At 51.0% G+C, this 20,714-nt stretch overlaps 1 protein-coding gene across 2 annotated transcripts in view; it reads right to left on the reverse strand.

The window, feature by feature from the left end:
* Positions 1-20,714, reverse strand: part of CSPP1 (centrosome and spindle pole associated protein 1) — a 278,156-nt gene that overhangs the window by 198,346 nt on the left and 59,096 nt on the right. Inside the window, exons 5-9 of one of the 2 annotated variants that reach the window (XM_075353209.1) lie at positions 19,790-19,813; positions 18,375-18,455; positions 14,564-14,674; positions 13,959-14,341; positions 10,134-10,223 (exon numbers count right to left, since the gene is read on the reverse strand). In XM_075353209.1, coding sequence (XP_075209324.1) covers positions 10,134-10,223; positions 13,959-14,341; positions 14,564-14,674; positions 18,375-18,455; positions 19,790-19,813 — 689 coding nt within the window. The remainder of the gene's footprint in view (positions 1-10,133; positions 10,224-13,958; positions 14,342-14,563; positions 14,675-18,374; positions 18,456-19,789; positions 19,814-20,714) is intronic. The other variant, XM_075353210.1, reaches the window with a different exon arrangement.

A 20,714-nucleotide genomic window follows, 5' to 3' on the forward strand; every position in this document is an offset into this window, starting at 1 on the left:
GTAGATCTTAGCCGAATTCGACTTTCTAGCTTGTCTCATTGTGGCAACGACTCCTTGAGATAATCCTGCAGATGCTAGGATCCAGGACTCAATGGCCACACAGTCAGGTTCAGGGCCGCAGAATTCTGATGGAAAAACGGCCCTTGGGACAGTAAGTCTGGTCGGTCTGGCAGTGACCACGGTCGACCGATCGTGAGATGCCACAGATCCGGATACCACGACCTCCTCGGCCAGTCTGGAGCGACGAGTATGATGCGGCTGCACTCGGATCTGATCTTGCGTAGCACTCTGGGCAAGAGCGCCAGAGGCGGAAACACGTATGGGAGCTGAAACTGCGACCAATCTTGAACCAAGGCGTCTGCCGCCAGAGCTCTTTGATCGCGCGACCTCGCCATGAATGCCGGGACCTTGTTGTTGTGCCGGGATGCCATTAGGTCGACGTCCGGCACTCCCCAGCGGCGACAGATTTCCTGAAACACGTCCGGGTGAAGGGACCATTCCCCTGCGTCCATGCCCTGGCGACTGAGGAAGTCTGCTTCCCAGTTTTCTACGCCTGGGATGTGAACCGCGGATATGGTGGATGCTGTGTCCTCCACCCACATTAGAATGCGCCGGACTTCTTGGAAGGCTTGCCGACTGCGCGTCCCTCCTTGGTGGTTGATGTATGCCACCGCTGTGGAGTTGTCCGATTGGATTCGGATCTGCTTCCCTTCCAGCCACTGTTGGAAGGCCAGTAGAGCAAGATACACTGCTCTGATCTCCAGAACATTGATCTGAAGGGTGGACTCCTGCGGAGTCCACGTCCCCTGAGCCCTGTGGTGGAGAAATACCGCTCCCCACCCTGACAGACTCGCATCTGTCGTGACTACTGCCCAGGATGGGGGCAGGAAGGATCTTCCCTGAGACAATGAGGTGGGAAGGAGCCACCATTGTAGGGAGTCCTTGGCCGTCTGGGAAAGCGAGACTTTCCTGTCCAGTGACGTTGACTTCCCGTCCCATTGGCGGAGAATGTCCCATTGAAGTGGGCGCAGATGAAATTGCGCAAAGGGAACTGCTTCCATGGCTGCCACCATCTTCCCTAGGAAATGCATGAGGCGCCGCAAGGGATGCAACTGGCCCTGCAGAAGAGATTGCACCCCTGTCTGTAGTGACCGCTGCTTGTTCAGCGGAAGCTTCACTATCGCTGCTAGAGTATGAAACTCCATGCCAAGATACGTTAGTGATTGAGTCGGTGATAGGATCGACTTTGGAAAGTTGATGATCCATCCGAAAGACTGTAGGGTCTCCAGTGTAGCATTCAGGCTGTGCTGACATGCCTCTTGAGAGGGAGCTTTGACCAATAAATCGTCTAGGTAAGGGATCACCGAGTGTCCCTGAGAGTGCAAGACTGCTACCACCGCCGCCATGACCTTGGTGAAGACCCGTGGGGCTGTCGCCAGACCAAATGGCAGAGCTACGAACTGAAAATGGTCGTCTCCTATCACAAAACGTAGAAAACGTTGATGTTCTGTAGCAATTGGCACGTGGAGATAAGCATCTTTGATGTCTATTGAGGCAAGGAAGTCTCCTCTGGACATTGAGGCAATGACAGAACGCAGGGTTTCCATCCGGAACTTCCTGGCGTGCACATGTTTGTTGAGCCGTTTTAGGTCCAGAACAGGACGGAACGAGCCGTCCTTTTTTGGAACCACAAAGAGATTGGAGTAAAACCCTTGCCCTTGTTCCTGAGGAGGGACTGGGATCACCACTCCTTCCGCTCTTAGGGAGTCCACCGCCTGCAGCAGAGCATCTGCTCGGTCTGGATGTGGGGAGGTTCTGAAGAACCGAGCTGGAGGACGAGAATTGAACTCGATTCTGTACCCGCGAGACAAAATGTCCGTCACCCACCGGTCTTTGACCTGTGACATCCAAATGCCGGAAAAGCGGGAGAGCCTGCCCCCGACCGGCGATGCGGAGGGAGGGGGCTGGAAGTCATGAGGTAGCCGCTTTGGAAGCGGTACCTCCATTTGCTTTCTTGGGGCGCGTGTGTGCCCGCCACGAATCTGAGTTTCTTTGCGTCCTCTGAGTCCCTTTGGACGAGGTAAACGGTGTCTTGCCCGAACCTCGAAAGGACTGAAACCTCTGCTGCCACTTTTTCTGCTGAGGTTTGGTTGTTCTGGGTTGTGGTAAAGAGGAGTCTTTACCCTTGGACTGCTTAATGATATCAGCCAATGGCTCGCCAAACAGTCTATCTCTAGATAAAGGCAAACTGGTTAAACATTTTTTGGAACCAGCATCTGCTTTCCAGTCCTTTAACCACAAGGCTCTGCGCAAAACTACCGAATTGGCGGACGCCATTGAGGTGCGACTGGTAGATTCTAGGACCGCATTGATAGCGTAAGACGCAAACGCCGACATCTGCGTGGTAAGATGCGCCACTTGCGGCACTGCTGGATGTATGATAGCATCCACTTTTGCTAAGCCAGCTGAAATAGCCTGGAGTGCCCATACGGCTGCGAATGCCGGAGCAAACGACGCGCCGATAGCTTCATAGACAGATTTTAACCAAAGGTCCATCTGTCTGTCATTGGCATCTTTAAGTGAAGCGCCATCCTCCACTGCAACTATGGACCTAGCTGCGAGTTTGGAAATCGGGGGGTCTACCTTTGGACACTGTGTCCAGCGCTTGACCACCTCAGGGGGGAAAGGGAAACGCGTATCTTTAGATCGTTTAGAGAAACGCCTTTCTGGGTGAGCGTCGTGCTTCTGGATTGATTCTCTGAAGTCAGAGTGATCCAAGAAAGCACTCAATTTACGCTTGGGATAAAGGAAACGAAACTTCTCCTGCTCTGCCGCTGCCTCTTCTGCTGAAGGGGCTGGGGGAGAAATATCCAACAGCCTATTGATGGCTGAGATAAGGTCGTTTACCATGGCATCCCCATCAGGGGTATCCAGGTTGAGAGGGGTTCCAGGAATGGATTCCTGATCACTCTCATCAGACCCATCACAGGGAGACTGATTGCGCTGAGACCCTGAGCAGTGTGATGACGTCGAGGGTCTTTCCCAGCGAGCTCGCTTAGGGTGGCTGGGGCTATCATCTGAGTCATAATCCTCGGCCTGTGAAGCCGGGGACCCCCCTGTGGGCTGGATTAATTCCAAGTGAGGGGGACCTGAGGACAGAGGCCTCGCCGTGCCCAAAGACTGAGCCCCATGCATAGATTGCAAGGTTTCAAGGATTTTTGCCATAGACAGAGACATATTATCAGCAAAAACTGCAAAGTCTGTCCCTGTCACCGGGGCAGAACTTACAAGCGTCTCAGCCTGGGTCACTACCTCTCCTGACTCCGGCTGGCGAAGCAGCACCGGGTCGGAGCATTGCACACAATGGGAGCCTGCTGGTAGATTAGCCCCACATGCAGCACACGCAGTACACACAGCCCTGGCCTTGGCAGCCTTGCGTTTTGAGGATGGCATGTTGCTGCTTCCACAGAGTGATCTGGGAGAGCAGCCAGAAGCGACCTCACAGTGCAAGAAATACAATATCTCTATATCTGTACACAGTACACCGATACACCGTGAGGCACTAGAGGGACCAGCACAGAAAAATCGCTTACCGCCCGCTTAAAAAGCGGGTGTGTGGTCGCCAGATAGCCCCTAGTCCAGGTCTCCCAGAGCCTTGCGTCCTTCCTCCAGCCAGACTGCATGTAATGGCTGCCGGCGTCCTGAGAGAGAAGGGGGGCGGGCCCTGGGCGTTCCTGGCCAAGAGCGGGAAGCCTGCTTCCCTCTGTGCCTAGTGTGAGGGCTGGAGCATGTAAATCAGGCTCCAGCCCTCGTCGCTGCTAGCGAACAGCGTCTCTCCCCTACCCTGAATGACAGGGTGGGGGCGGGAACGAATCGGAGCTGCCGGCGTCCTAGGCCCAAAAAGCCGGGGACTCAATTTATAACCGCCGCCGCCGTAAAAGCGCGGACGGCGGATCCCCGGCGCACCACAAGTCACAGCAGCGCCGCCCGGTCCAGAGGGGGTCGGCGCTGCGTTCCCATACACAAACAATCCCCCAGTAATCTGTAGGGACACTAACTCCAACGTTGCGGTCCCCGGCGCACTACAACACCCAGCCAGCCCGGAGTGTGTCTGTGCCTGCCGGGGACACAGAGTACCTGTATGATGCAGGGCCTGTCCCTGATCGTACTCCTGCTCCGAATCCATCAGGTTCTAATGGGTCTGTGGATGGAGCCCGGCGTCAGAGCTGAGAGGCCGGCAGGATCCCACTTCCACAGAGCCCTACCAGGGGATGTGGAAGGAAAACAGCATGTCAGGCTCCAGCCCTGTACCAGCAATAGGTACCTCAACCTTACAACACCATCCAGGGGTGAGAAGGGAGCATGCTGGGGACACTATATGTGTCCTCTTTTCTTCCATCCGAAATAGTCAGCAGCTACTGCTGACTAAAATCTGTGGAGCTATGCATGGAATGTCTGACCTCCTTCGCACACAAAGCTAAAACTGGAGAACCCGTGATATCACGGGGGGGGTATAGCCAGAGGGGGAGGGGCCTTGCACTTTTGATGTAGTGCTTTGTGTGGCCTCCAGAGGGCAGTAGCTATAGTAGCTATACCCCAATCGTCTGGGTCTCCCAATAGAGCGCTGAAGAAAGGACAAGCCACCCGAATTGGACTAGAGTGGCGAGAGTGAGCGAGGCACTCCGCTGACAGTCTGCACTGGATGAAGCCTTGACTAGAAAGCCGTCCAGGAAAAGGGATTACTGCCAACCCCCGGAGGTGCAGAACCGCAACCACTGCTGCCATAACCCTGATGAATACTCGAGGGGCCGTGGCTGACCCAAAGGGAAGAGCCACGAATTGGAAATGTTCCTCTCCGATTGCAAAACGTAGCCAACGCTGGTGTGAAACTGCAATTGGCACATGCAGGTAGGCATCTCTGATGTCGAGGATGCTAGGAAATCTCCTTGGGTCATTGAGGCAATGACTGATCGCAGAGACTCCATGCGAAAATGCCGCACCTGAACATGCTTTTTGAGAAGCTTGAGATCCAGGATGGGCCGGAAGGAACCGTCCCTTTCGGGGACTAGGAAGAGATTTGAGTAGAAACCTCTGAACCGTTCCCGGGCGGGAACCGGTACAATTACTCCGTTGGCCTGCAAGGGTGCCACGGCCTGTGAGAAGGCGGCGGCCTTGGAGCAGGGGGGAGTTGACAGAAAAAATCTGTTTGGCGGGCTGGATAGAATTCTATCCTGTAGCCGTGGGAGGTGATATCCCGCACCCACTGATCGGAGACGTGTTGAAACCACACGTCGCCAAAGCGGGAGAGCCTGCCACCGACCAAGGACGTTGCTGGCGCGGCCAGATAGTCAAGAGGAGGCTGCCTTAGTGGCAGCAGCTCCTGCTCTGAGGACGCGGCTTCGTGCGTCAGATGGGTTTTTGGTCCTTGGCTGAGTTAGTGGACGAGGCCGAGGGCTTAGAGGACGACCAGTTGGAGGAACGAAAGGAACGAAACCTCGACTGGTTCCTGCCCTGGACAGGTTTCCTGGTTTTGTTTGTGGCATGGAAGTACTCTTCCCGCCAGTAGCTTCCTGAATAATTTCATCCAGTTGTTCACCGAACAGCCTGGGCCCAGCAAATGGGAGCCCAGCAAGGTACTTCATTGAAGAAGCGTCTGCCTTCCACTCTCGAAGCCACAAGATCCTGCGCATAGCGAGAGAATTAGCCGAAGCCACCGCAGTGCGGTGAGAACCCTCCAGCATGGCAGACATGGCATAGGATGAAAAGGCTGAAGCCTGGAAGTTAAGGCAACCATTTCGGGCATAGAGTCCCTGGTGAGGGAATGCATCTCCTCTAGAGAAGCAGAGATGGCTATGAGAGCCCACACTGTTGCAAAGAAGGGAATTTTGTTTACTTACCGTAAATTCCTTTTCTTCTAGCTCCTATTGGGAGACCCAGCCAATTGGGTGTATAGCTTCTGCCTCCGGAGGCCACACAAAGTATTACAATTTAAAAAGTGTAACCTCTCCCCTCTGCCTATACACCCTCCCGTGCATCACGGGCTCCTCAGTTTTGGTGCAAAAGCAGGAAGGAGGAAACTTATAAATTGGTCTAAGGTAAATTCAATCCGAAGGATGTTCGGAGAACTGAAAACCATGAACCAAAAGAACAATTCAACATGAACAACATGTGTACACAAAAGAACAACCAGCCCGAAGGGAACAGGGGCGGGTGCTGGGTCTCCCAATAGGAGCTAGAAGAAAAGGAATTTACGGTAAGTAAACAAAATTCCCTTCTTCTTTGTCGCTCCATTGGGAGACCCAGACAATTGGGACGTCCAAAAGCAGTCCCTGGGTGGGTAAAGAATACCTCGATAGAAAGAGCCGACACGACTCCCTCTTACAGGTGGGCAACCGCCGCCTGAAGGACTCGCCTACCTAGACTGGCGTCTGCCGAAGCATAGGTATGCACCTGATAGTGTTTCGTGAAAGTGTGCAGGCTAGACCAGGTAGCTGCCTGACACACCTGCTGAGCCGTAGCCCGGTGCCGCAATGCCCAGGACGCACCCACGGCTCTGGTAGAATGGGCTTTCAGCCCCGAAGGAAGCGGAAGCCCCGCAGAACGGTAAGCTTCAAGAATCAGTTCCTTGATCCACCGAGCCAAGGTTGACTTGGAAGCCTGCGATCCCTTACGCCGGCCAGCGACAAGGACAAAGAGCGCATCTGAACGGCGCAGGGGCGCCGTGCGAGACACGTAGAACCGGAGTGCTCTCACTAGATCTAATGAGTGCAAATCCTTTTCACATTGGTGAATTGGATTAGGGCAAAATGAAGGTAAGGAGATATCCTGATTGAGATGAAACGGAGATACCACCTTAGGGAGAAATTCCGGGACAGGACGCAGAACCACCTTATCCTGGTGAAAAACTAGGAAGGGGGCTTTGCATGACAGCGCTGCAAGCTCCGACACTCTTCGGAGTGATGTAACTGCCACTAGAAATGCCACCTTTTGCGAAAGACGTGATAAAGAGACATCCCGCAGCGGCTCGAAAGGTGGTTTCTGAAGAGCCGTTAGCACCCTGTTAAGGTCCCAGGGTTCCAGCGGGCGCTTGTAAGATGGGACTATGTGGCAAACTCCCTGCAGGAACGTGCGGACCTGCGGAAGCCTGGCCAGACGCTTTTGAAAAAATACTGAGAGCGCCGATACTTGTCCCTTGAGAGAGCCCAGTGACAAACCCTTGTCCATTCCGGATTGAAGGAATGAAAGAAAAATGGGTAAGGCAAAAGGCCAGGGAGCAAAACCATTATCAGAGCACCAGGACAAGAAGATCCGCCAAGACCTGTAATAGATCTTGGCGGACGTTGGTTTCCTGGCTTGTCTCATAGTGGCAATGACATCCTGAGATAACCCTGAAGACGCTAGGAGCCAGGACTCAATGGCCACACAGTCAGGTTGAGGGCCGCAGAATTCAGATGGAAAAACGGCCCTTGTGACAGCAAGTCTGGGCGGTCTGGAAGCGCCCACGGCTGACCCACCGTGAGATGCCACAGATCCGGGTACCACGACCGCCTCGGCCAATCTGGTGCCTCCTTCCACACAAAGCATAAAACTGAGGAGCCCGTGATGCACGGGAGGGTGTATAGGCAGAGGGGAGGGGTTACACTTTTTAAAGTGTAATACTTTGTGTGGCCTCCGGAGGCAGAAGCTATACACCCAATTGTCTGGGTCTCCCAATGGAGCGACAAAGAAAGATGGGGAGAACGAGACCCCTGCCACCTCAGATACAGATTTGGCCAGAAGGTCAACCTGGCGGTCAGTTACTCTTCCCGCCAGGGAATCCTTAAGAGAGGTGTCATCAGCCACTGATACAACTGTCCGGGCTGAGAGTCTAGACACCGGAGGGTCCACCTTTGGTGAATGAGCCCACTCCTTGACCACCTCTGGTGGAAACGGAAAACGGTCATCAGAACCACGCTTTAGGCAGCGTCTGTCAGGACAGGCCCTAGGCTTGGTCACAGTGGCCTGAAAACTGGAGTGGTTAAGGAACACACTCCTTGTTCTCTTGGGCAAGGTAAACTGGTGCTTTCTTGCCAGGGAGGGTTGCTCCTCTGATACAGGCGGATTGAGGTCCAGTACAAAAGTAATGGACGCAATCAAATCACTAGCATCTGCGTCACTTTCGGACAGATCAATGGGGTACATGGAGGTAGCGTCCGAGCCCCCAGTAAAGGCATCCTCCTCGTCCTGCGAGTCAGCTCGTGAATCAGAGCCGCGAGACGAGGAAGGAGAGGGGACCCTGCGTCTCCTTTTAGGAGGACGGGGTCTGAGACCAGATGGAGAATCCTCTGTGACCTTGCTGAGCGAGCCGTAGCAGCAGAAGCGCCCTGAGAAGGGGGCTGATGCATGCTCAGCAGAGTCCGGGACAGCTGTCCCATGGAGAGAAGGATTCTGCCCAAGCCGGGAGTTCAGCCACCGAAGCCGGAGCAGCCAGAGGAACCACTGGGGATGAGACTCCAGGCTGAGGCACCACCATGTTAGAGCAGGCATCACAATGTGGTTATGTGCTCGGTACAGGCAGTAGGAGCCTACATGCAGTGCATATTGAGTACAACCTTGCAGCCTTGCTGCTCATGTGAGACATGCTGCTGAAGTGGGGGCTCTGAGTCAGAATGACCCCCAGCAGAGTATATAAGCAGAGTATATAATATAAGCAGGTCCACAACCGGAGGTTGTGGCTTGCCATACCGTCTGACATTCTGCCAACCCCTCTCTGTGCCCTCCAGATCCCACAGCCCGGACCCCCAGAGAGATACTGCAGCCAGCGCCGATCGCTGTGCTGACATAAGAACGCTGATAAAATGGCGCTTCTGCCCAAGCCGGAGCGAGGAGAGGGGGCGTGGCCTACTCTAAGAGCGGGATCCCGAGGGCCAAGGAGATATACAGGGGAGGGAAACATTTCCTTAGAGAGGAGTGTCCCTCTCCTGAGCCGAACGGCCGCTGGGCGGAGCCGCACTGTCCCTCTGCATGATTGGCATGCAGGGGCAGTGAAAACGAAACTAGGCCTCAGGCGAAGCCGGGGCCTAAATTTAACGATGCGGCCGGCGCGCAGGCACCATCGGCGCGGTTCTCTGGTGAAAACCAGAGAACCGGCCGGAAATGTCAGAATACATACACAGCACACTCTCCCCAACAATAAAGTACAAGGGACCCCCGGATAATAACGTCTCAGATACTTAGCTTGTGAGACGCAGGGCCAGGTCCCTGAGGGATGAGTGCTCCGTCCGGCAGGATCCTGAAAGGGCTGCGGATGGAGACCGGTCTCCTGCAAGGCAGGGAGAACCGTGCTGGCTCCCACTTCAAGCCAGAGCCCGAGGGATGGTGAAGGAGCACGGCATGTAAGGCTCCAGCCCTGAAATCAACCTTAACAACACCGCCGACACAGTGGGGTGAGAAGGGACATGCCGGGAGTCCAGGCTTGGACCCGCTTTTCTTCAAACTCTTTCTTTTTTGTGTTCAGGTGTGCCTCCTGAACACAAAGCATTGAACTGGCTATATTTGGTTATCCAGGGGGTGTATATGCTCGGAGGGAGGAGCTACACTTTTTGGTGTAGTACTTTGTGTGTCCTCCGGAGGCAGAAGCTATACACCCATGGTCTGGGTCTCCCATAGGAACGATAAAGAAACAAGTTCTTATACAGTTGTGGGGCCAGAAATATAAAAAAGCTTTGGCTCCAGGAATAAGGGAAAGAAAAAACAAAAGCTCAAAAATGGAAAATCACAAGGTAGTGAAGGGGTTATACAAGTATGTGATTACACACAGCCCAGCCTAGTTCACATACTGAAAGCAAATCCTAGGGGGCAGGGAAGAACACTCTGCCTCCTACAAATATTTTGCAAAGTTCTGCATGATAATATTTTTACTTATAAATGGGGACATGCAGACTTCATCACTACTGGTTGGTAGGGTCGGCTCCCTGATGACAAGCCGAATAATGGAGCCACTACATATCCCCTGCAGAGGACACAGGACACAAATTACCTAGCCGCACTTCACTGGGCAATATCAACAGCTTCCTGGTGGTGCTGGGAGCCAAACCTACAACAACTAGAGAAAGACAATCGCACTAATATATAGTAAAACATTATCTTCTAACCTGTGGTCACTCCTTTCAATCTGAATGTAAGAGGCTTGGTCTGGTCGGTGTTCATGGCTCTCCCGAACATCACCATGCTGATGTAATATTCTGTGAAAGAGTTCTGTTATTTAGGATCTCATACACATACAATGCACATTTAGTTAATATTCAATGCATTAGGGTGAATGGCGGGGGAGAAGGAGCATACTCAGGTCGAACATGTCATCAGGTCTGTGGATATGATCGTGTTTGAGCTGTTTCTGTATGTGAGTTTTTTATAACTAAGTCTAGATGCTTTTGTGCACATAAATGTATATATTGTATTATATATTATACTTACATATATTATATATCACCCACAGCACTTTGAAATTAATAATATTGAATATTATATTAATGTTTTTGATATATTTATTATATGTATTTGCACTGGCATCAGTGAGTTGCCCACTTATATGAGCATTATCTATATATATAATTGCCTTATTCTGTCTGTCTGTCTGTCTGTCTTGCTCCAAAATTGTGTCCTTACGGTGACACAAAGCTGATTGGCCGCTGGGCTCGCCATGGCCACGCCCCCCCGCACGGATTGGCCGCTCGCCCAGGCTGCGCCCCCACACGGATTGGCCGGCCGCTCGCCCAGGCTCCGCCCCCCCCACAGATTGGCCTCTCGCCCCGGCACCCTGCAGGCATTGGCAACTCGCCCACGCCCCGCCCCCCTCACGCAATGCACGCTAGCTCTGGCCCCGCCCCCCCACGCATTCCCCGAACCGACACGGTCACGGAGCCACGACTCCCAGGTGAGTACTGTACCCCCGGGAGCCCACATCAGCGTACGCCGCCAAACCAGCCGACACATACCCTCGCATTGCTGGGGCTGGCCGGCGTATGCTGGTGTGGGCTCCCGTGCGAGCGGGGGACGAGATACGCTGGTAACCATGGTAGCATAGTTACCAGCGCATCAAGGTCCTGCAGCGGCGGAACATACACACACGCGCACACACATAACAGCACACACACACATACACACACACACACATCAGATCACACTCACTCTCACACACACCTCACACACATCACATCGCATCCACACACTCACAACATCCTGGGATATCGCTTGCTTCTCGGCGGCGATACTGTGCTGTGAGCTTCCAGGACCTGCCGGAGGATCACATGGCCAGAATCATGTGGTATCTCCGGATGTTGTGAGTGTGAGCGCGTATATGCAATATCGTCAATGTGTGTGTGTGTGCGTGAGTGTATGCGATCGGGTGTGTGTGAGTGTATGCGATCGGGTGTGTGTGAGTGTATGCGATCGGGTGTGTGTGAGTGTATGCGATCGGGTGTGTGTGCGTGTATGCGATCGGGGGCGTGTGTGTGTGTGTGAGTGTATGCGATCGGATCTGTGAGTGTCGGCAGAGGAGCACGGCATGCTGGAGGAGGCTGGGAGGAGAGAGGCTGATCCTGGGGAAGGCTGGGATGGGGAGGCTGAGAGAAGAGAGGCTGATGCTGGGGAAGGCTGAGACTGGGGTAGGCTGGGAAGAGAGAGGCTGATGCTGGGGACCGAAAAGGCTGATGCTGGGAGGAGAGAGGCTGATGCTGGGGGAGGCTGAGGCTGGGGTAGGCTGGGAGGAGAGAGGCTGATGCTGGGAAGAGAGAGGCTGATGCTGGGAGGAGAGAGGCTGATGCTGGGGGAGGCTGATGCTGGGGGAGGCTGGGAGGAGAGAGGCTGATGCTGGGGACAGAAAAGACTGATGCTGGGAGGAGAGAGGCTGATGCTGGGAGGAGAGAGGCTGATGCTGGGAGGAGAGAGGCTGATGCTGGGATGAGAGAGGCTGATGCTGGGATGAGAGAGGCTGATGCTGGGGACAGAGAGGCTGATGCTGGGGACAGAGAGGCTGATGCTGGGGACAGAGAGGCTGATGCTGCGGGTAGAGAGGCTGATGCTGGGAGGAGAGAGGCTGATGCTGGGAGGAGAGAGGCTGATGCTGGGAGGAGAGAGGCTGATGCTGCGGGTAGAGAGGCTGATGCTGGTGCAGCATGGGGGATGGAGTACGATGGGGGGTGCGCAGCATGGGGGATGGAGCACGTTTGGGAGTGCGCAGCATGGCGGATGCAGAACGTTTGGGAGTGCGCAGCATGGCGGATGGAGCACGTTTGGGAGTGCGCAGCATGGCGGATGGAGCACGTTTGGGAGTGCGCAGCATGGCGGATGGAGCACGTTTGGGAGTGCGCAGCATGGCGGATGGACCACGTTTGGGAGTGCGCAGCATGGCGGATGGAGCACGTTTGGGAGTGCGCAGCATGGCGGATGGAGCACGTTTGGGAGTGCGCAGCATGGCGGATGGAGCACGTTTGGGAGTGCGCAGCATGGCGGATGGAGCACGTTTGGGAGTGCGCAGCATGGCGGATGGAGCACGTTTGGGAGTGCGCAGCATGGCGGATGGAGCACGTTTGGGAGTGCGCAGCATGGCGGATGGACCACGTTTGGGAGTGCGCAGCATGGCGGATGGACCACGTTTGGGAGTGCGCAGCATGGCGGATGGAGCACGTTTGGGAGTGCGCAGCATGGGAGATGGAGCACGATGGGGGCTGCGCAGCATAGGGGATGGAGCACGATGGGGAGTGCGCTGCATGGGGGATGGAGCACGATGGGGAGTGCGGAGTATGGCGGATGGAGCACGTTTGGGAGTGCGCAGCATGGCGGATGGAGCACATTTGGGAGTGCGCAGCATGGTGGATGGAGCACGTTTGGGAGTGCGCAGCATGGCGGATGGAGCACGTTTGGGAGTGCGCAGCATGGGAGATGGAGCACGATGGGGAGTGTGCTGCATGGGGGATGGAGCACGATGGGAAGTGCACACCTCCCCCCAACACACACACACACACACGCGCGCACTGCACAACACACCACACACTGGGAACCACAAACAACTGCCCTACACAGACACCCACACACACAGACAACGCTGCACACACACAGCACCCAACACACAAACACCGCGGCACACACAAATATACGCACATACCGCACAACACACACATTGCACAAAACATACCTCCCCCCAAAACACACCACACCCACCGCGCAACACACACACACAGAACGCTACAGACACACAGCGCTCCACAAACAACGCAACACACATACAACACCGCTCCCACCCCCCGCCACACCCAGAACATGTACAGCGCCCTACACAAACACTTGGTAACTACACACAACAACATCTATATATATATATATATATATATATATATATATATATATATATATATATATAACAAAAATCATACATGAACTACACAATACGTAAATTCTAGAATACCCGATGCGTAGAATCGGGCCACCTTCTAGTTATATTATAAATATATACATTAATGATTGGATTATTTAGGAAATTTAGAGAAATTGAGATCTCCAATTGATTTATCTGAGACCTTACATGTAATTTACGTAACTTTATTTTTGAGTATGACCTGCTCGCCCCTTGGTGTTTTGATTTTATTGAACTTTGTGTGATTTATGTTTTTTATATGTTGTTATCATCAATAAAGATTAATATTGTGAAAATAGTGATTGTGGTGATTTTTGAAGAATTGTGCTGGGGTAATAGTTATTTCAAAGGTGTATATCCTGGTAGTGGTACATTTTTAATAAACATTTTGGTATTTTCTTCTAATATATGGTTAATATTGATGTGATATCCATCAGTGAGCTTGTTCTCAAAGCAAGGCCTGTAACCCTTTCAGATTTTCTAAGCTGATTTATATCCACATCATAAAACTCAGAGCTTTATTATTCAAACACCCCATTAATGGATTCCACGTTAGATCAAGTACCTTTTAGGACGTGGGTTGTATCTCATCGACCTTTTGTCTTCCCCTTCCCTGTCATATTTTAATCTACTAGTGTTATTGTCATCAGGCTCATTACTCAGATTAAGTCTGAGGGGTCTTCTTTCCGCTTCCCAATCTCTAGAAATGTATCGGGCATGATCCTTCATGTCATTATCCACATCTGGTCTCCGGGTAAAAGGATTCTCGGTTTCAGTTTCATGGTCTCTTCTACCGGTCCGCTCAGCTTCAGATCGCCTTTTATTAAGGAGCTGCTCATAAACCTCCATAGAAGTGTAGGCATCCTTCTTAGGAAGTGCTTGGTCTCGATGAGATATTGGCACTGAAGGATACTGCTCAGGTTCTATTCTCTTAGGAGTTATATAATTCTGTCACATATAAGAAAAAACATGTCAATATAGTATTTTCACAGAATAGAGATGACAGAAATCTCTCTCAGCTTTCTTAAAAACCCTTTTAAGAAACTAAAAAGAAATATTATTATAACAAAAACATCCAAACAACTGATACTTCAGCTCCAGACTTCCCACAGAAATCATTGCTGGGTTTCATAGACTTATTGACTTGCAGTGATTTTTGGGGGGGATTACCAGAACAGTTTTTTCTCCCTCAAGAGCCGCTTTGTGTATCCTCTCCTCCTCTTCATCCTTCATTCTGAGGAACTGATTGTACTCCCGATTTCTCTCAAGGCGTAGTCTTTCCTAAAAATACAAACACATGAAATAAAAGACACCATCATATAATAACGTACACAAGTTAAAGAGCTTCTGTTAGAAAGATTAAAAGGAGCGATGATGTACAGTTTACGGAGATCAAATATCAAACCTATGTGAGCAAAGGCATGCGTCACCTGTCACCATGAGCTCAAAATGACACTTCTAAATTTACTCATAATTTAAAGGGAACCTGTCACTAGATTTGGTGACTATAAGCTTTAGCCACCACCACTAAGCTCTTCTATACAGCTATCCAAAATACTGTATATAAGAGCCCAGGCCGTGCTGTACAAAACACTTTTATAATACTCGCCTAGGGGAAGGGCGGTCCGATGAGTGTCGCTGATCTCCGGTCCGGCACCTCTTTTCTCCAGTCCAGTGCCTCCTCTCTGCTGCGATCTCCGTGCTCTTTCTACCAGCCCAGTGTGAATGACTCATCTACGTCATCCACATGGGCTGACACTGCGGTCCTGCACAGGCGCACTTTGATCTGCTCTGCTGAGGGCAGATCCAAGTACTGTAATGGCAGGCGCAAGGAAAGGTTTAAGACCGTCCACGCATGCGCACTACAATACTTTTATCTGGCCTGAGCAGGGCAGATCCAAGAGCGCCTGCGCAGTGCCTCAATGCCGACTAGTGTGCATGACGTAGGATGCATCAAGCACACGGGCCTCAGAAGAAGGAGGACATAGATTGCTGTAGACAGAAGGAGCCGGTCCAGAAAGCAGCAACACCCATCGGACCAGACCACCCACTAGGTGAGTATTATAAAAGTGTTTTTTTACGTTCTACACAGTGACCTGGGCTCTTATATACACCAATACTAAAGTATTGCTGTATATTGTAAAAATCTTGTATGATGCCCAGCCATAGGATGGATATCACAGACCTTCAGCTGGGTGTCATAGCTATTCATTGGCTTTCAGAGATCGCTTGCTACCGATGGGCACCTAAACTTATGTTCGGACCGGATCGCAGTAATCAAACGCTGTGATTGAAAACAGCACTTAAAGGGAATCTATCAGCAGGTTTTTGCTATGTAAGCTGAAGCCAGCATGCTGCAAGGGGTAAAACAGAAAATTCAGGGATGCCCTTTCTTGTCACAGTCCAATCTGTTGTTTGCCATGTTTTTTTAAGTAGCAGGACCCTTATCATTGCTTGGACTATGTCATGGGCACAGCATTCCAGCACACCCCCTCCTGTGATTGACATCTCACTGTCAATGTGCAATCTCTACAGAGAGCCTGGTGTGGGCGGTGACAGCTCTCTCAGCTCTGCTACATGACTAAATCTAAAAATTCTGATTGTGTCAAAACAGCTGCACCCAGTAATCTAAGTGATACATTGTTGGATTCAGAATCTGTTTGCCAACAACATGCTGCTCTCATGTGGCTGCTTCCCTTTAAGAGGTAAAAAGCATTGATCAGCAAATGTGCCAATCTCTGCTGTTAGAGGCAAATGCCAGCAATCTATATAAATAATTGCCTTATTCTGTCTGTCTGTAACGAAAATGATGTCATTACAGTGACAACCGTCACATTGGCTGCTGGGCTCGGCCTGGCCACGCCCCCCGCACGGATTGGCTACTCGGCCAGGCCCCGCCCCCTCACGCATTGGACGCTCGGCCTGGCCCCGCCCCCCGCACGCATTCCCCAAACCCACACTGAGCCCCGACTCCCAGGTGAGTGCTGCACCCCCTGTAGCCCACATCGGCAACCCAGCCAAGACATACCCTCGCGTTGCTGGGGTTGCCGGCGTACACTGGTAACCATGGTACACATCGGGTAACCATGGAAACCACTTTGCTTAATTACCCAATTGTGTACCATGGTTACCAGCATATGCCGGCTCCCTGCCCATTCAGATCGTTGGTCTCCCGTTGTCAAACACGCCGATGCGTGCTGCACAGCAGGAGACCAACAAACAAAAAGTGAACCAGCACTGTCGCTATGAATAGTTACCTGATGTGTACCATGCTTACTAGCTTACCCCGGCTCCCGGCACACGTGTCCCGGAGCCGGCGTACGCTGGTAACCATGATACACATCGGGTAACTATGGAAACCGCTTTGCATAGTTGCCCGCTCGGCCACGCCCCACACACACTTTGCCCGCTCAGCCACGCCCCCACACACTCTGCCCGCTCGGCCACGCCCTCCACACACTCTGCCCACTCGGCCACGCCCCCACTAACTCTGCCCGCTCGGCCACACCCCCCACACACATTGGGCACCTATACACCTCCCCCCAAAACTACTCCACCTAATAGACACCTCCCCACCCCAGGACTACTCCACCTATTATACTCCTCTCCCCCAGGACTACTCCTCCTATTATACTCCTCTCCGCCCAGGACTACTCCTCCTATTATATTCCTCTCCCCCCAGAACTACTACTCCTATTATCCTCCTCTCCCTCCAGGACTACTCCTCCTATTATTCTCCTCTCCCCCCAGGACTACTCCTCCTATTATCCTCCTCTCCCCCCAGGACTACTCCTCCTATTATCCTCCTCTCCCTCCAGGACTATTCCTCCTATTATACTCCTCTCCCCCCAGGACTACTCCTCCTATTATACTCCTCACCTCCAGGACTACTACTCCTATTATACTCCTCACCCCCAGGATTACTCCTCATATGATCCTACTCTCTCCCCAGGACTACTCCTTTTATTATACTCCTCTCCCCCCAGGACTACTCCTCCTATTATCCTCCTCTCTCCCCAGTACTACTCCTCCTATTATCCTGCTCTCCCCCTATTATCCTCCTCTCTCCCCAGGACTACTCCTCCTATTATACTCCTCCCCCCCAGGACTACTCCTTCTATTATCCTGCTCTCCCCCTATTATCCTTGTCTCCCCCCAGGCCTACTCCTTCTATTATACTCCTCTCCCCCCAGGACTACTCCTCCTATTATCCTCCTCTCTGCCCAGGACTACTTCTCCTATTATCCTGCTCTCCACCTATTATCCTGCTCTCCCCCCAGGACTACTCCTCCTATTATACTCCTCTCCCCCCAGGACTACTCCTCCTATTATCCTCCTCTCTGCCCAGGACTACACCTCCTATTATCCTGCTCTCCTATTATTCTCCTCTCCCCCCAGGACTACTCCTCCTATTATACTCCTTTCCCCCCAGGACTACTCCTCCTATTGTACTCCTTTCTCCCCAGGACTACTCCTCCAACACCCACACACTATGCACAAAACATACCTCCCCCCAAAAACACCCACACAAACCGCGCAACACAAACAGCACCACACACACACAACGCTGCAAACACACAGCGCTCCACAAGCAACGCAACACAGACAACGCAACACACAAACAACACCGCTCTCACACACCCCCACCCAGACAACACCCAGAACATTTACAGCGCCCTACACAAACACTTGGGGACTACACACAACATCATCTATGTATATAACAAAAATCATACATTAACTATACAATAAATTCTAGAATACCCGATGCGTTAGAATCGGGCCACCATTTAGTATAATATAACCACCGTCTACCCTCTGTGGAACGCGCTCTGCTTCTCATTCCATCAGACGCTCCATGATGTATGTAATTTATTATACGTATGTAATTTGGTATCACTGGTGACAAGTGTTTCTTGGTGACAGTGCACACTTATCCTGCGATCTGTGCTGCTCAGATATTTATAAGAAGACGACTTACCTTGGCAGAAAGCCGCTCAACAATGGGCAGAGACATTCCAAAGGTGACTGGGTCTACTTCCCCTGTAGTTCTCAAGTGCTTCTAAATTACAAGGAAAAGTTATAATAAATTACTTACTAACAATATCACTTCAAGCCACATGTTAATTAATGGTATCAAAATTTGCATGTTCATTCCATTACAAAGGTTTTACCTCCTTAATGAGATATGAAATCAAACTCATACCATTAAGGATTGGGCAAATTATTAGTTTATGGTCCAGATCTTTTATTTTTCCTGTTTGCAGAAGTTAGAATTAATATTTTTTTAATATCTTGAGGCGATATTGTATATGGGACGAATTGCAGGCTAACTATATTCAACACCGATTATGAATTAGGTTTCATTTATTAGTTAAATAAAAACAATACAAAAAAATGCTAAAATAGCACAAACCTCCAAAGGTTGTCGATTGCCAACGAAAAGTGGATAAGTAAAATAAATATATTTACATAGATTCATACATAAGCAGGCAAAGAATAATCCACTATTACATCATGCAGCAAATTATGATGTCTTATTTGATTATATAGTGACTGTAGAAAGAAGTGCAGCCACGAGAGGTAGCAAAGCTTCAGCAAAAATGCAGCGTGGGCGGCAAGCGGAGCACTGATTGACAGGCGCGAATAAGGCATGTAATGAGAAAAATAGCAATAGGTCACGCCACAGGGCAGGTTTAATTTTTCTTAAAAAACAAATGAATTAAATATATTATTGCATCAAAATTGCCCTGTGTGAGCCGGCTAAAGCTAGTTTCACACTTGCATTGTGCGGCATCCGTCACTTTGCGTTGTTTGACGGATGTAACGGATGTGTTGCATATAGTGGCATAACGGATGCGACGGATCCTGCAAAACAACGGAATCCATTGTAGCTTTTTTTTCAGCAATTTACTCAACTGAGCATGCGCAGTAATGTAAAGACGGATCCGTCACAGGAATCCATCAAATGACGGATTCTGCTTCCATTATGAAAACGACGGACGCCAACGGAATCCAGCACCATTGCGGTGTTTTACGCTCTGGGAAGCGCAGAAAAACGCTACATGACGCGCTCTTTCCGCCCGGCAGATGCAACGCAGCGTCGGCCGGCGGATGCAACTCAGGACAATCAGTCGCAATGAGTCGTCCATACAAGTCTATGGGAAGCAGCGGAATCTGTTAACGGATTGCGCTGTTTTCCAAAACGGCGGATTGCGACTGATGGAAAAAAACGCAAGTGTGAAAGTACCCTAATAAAAGCAAAGGTTATAAACGATGCAAATCAACTGATGTGGCAGATGAGGTTAGCAAAGAAAGATATTGTGATTAGTGATTCATAGATGTATTGTGACACATGCGCAGGCGATAGCGTGAAGCCAGACACCAGCCTCCTACCTTTCGTTTGGCCTGAGCATTTCCCTAGAAGTCAGGAAAATATAGCAAACTATTACAAGGAAATGAAACTTTACTGTGAAGAAAGATCACAATAAGGATTCTTTGCTTTGGCCGCTGTGATCATTGGCGAAGATGAGCAGAATAGAGCTGCAGGACTATTGCAGATTTACACTTGGGGCATGGCATACGATTTCATGAGTGTAAGGCCACTTATACACAGCAGTATCTTCTATAATTTCAGTATTTATAAGACCAAACCTCCCCATAGCTGGGACTACAATAAGCTGCCGAGAGCAGATCAATATACAGTACCGGTCAAAAGTTTGGAAATATTTGTTCATGGAATGGTTTTCATTATTCTTATTGGAATGTGCACACTGTAGATTCAGACTGAAGGCAGAAAAAGAGAATTTTGTTACTTACCGTAAATTCTTTTTCTTATAGTTCCGTATTGGGAGACCCAGACCATGGGTGTTTAGCTTCTGCCTCCGGAGGACACACAAAGTAATACACTTAAAAGTGTAGCTCCTCCCTCTGAGCTTATACACCCCCTGGTAGCCAGTCCTAGCCAGTTTAGTGCAAAAGCTGAAGGAGAATAGCCACCCACAAGTAGAACCGAGTAAGAACCGGAACAACCGGAGACTCTGTCCACGACAACAGCCGGTGATAACACACGGAACAAGAAATTGCCAACAGGCAACAGGGAGGGAGCTGGGTCTCCCAATACGGAACTATAAGAAAATGAATTTACGGTAAGTAACAAAATTCTCTTTTTCTTTATCGTTCCTTTGGGAGACCAAGACCATGGGACGTTCCAAAGCTGTCCCTGGGTGGGAATAAACAGAAAAAACTAAGAAGTAGGCGGAGCCTAACTTCACAAGTGGGCGACAGCCGCCTGAAGGATGCGTCTGCCCAAGCTCGCATC

The sequence above is a fragment of the Anomaloglossus baeobatrachus genome, chromosome 6 (assembly GCF_048569485.1).
Source record: "Anomaloglossus baeobatrachus isolate aAnoBae1 chromosome 6, aAnoBae1.hap1, whole genome shotgun sequence".
NCBI classification, from domain to species: Eukaryota; Metazoa; Chordata; class Amphibia; order Anura; family Aromobatidae; genus Anomaloglossus; species Anomaloglossus baeobatrachus.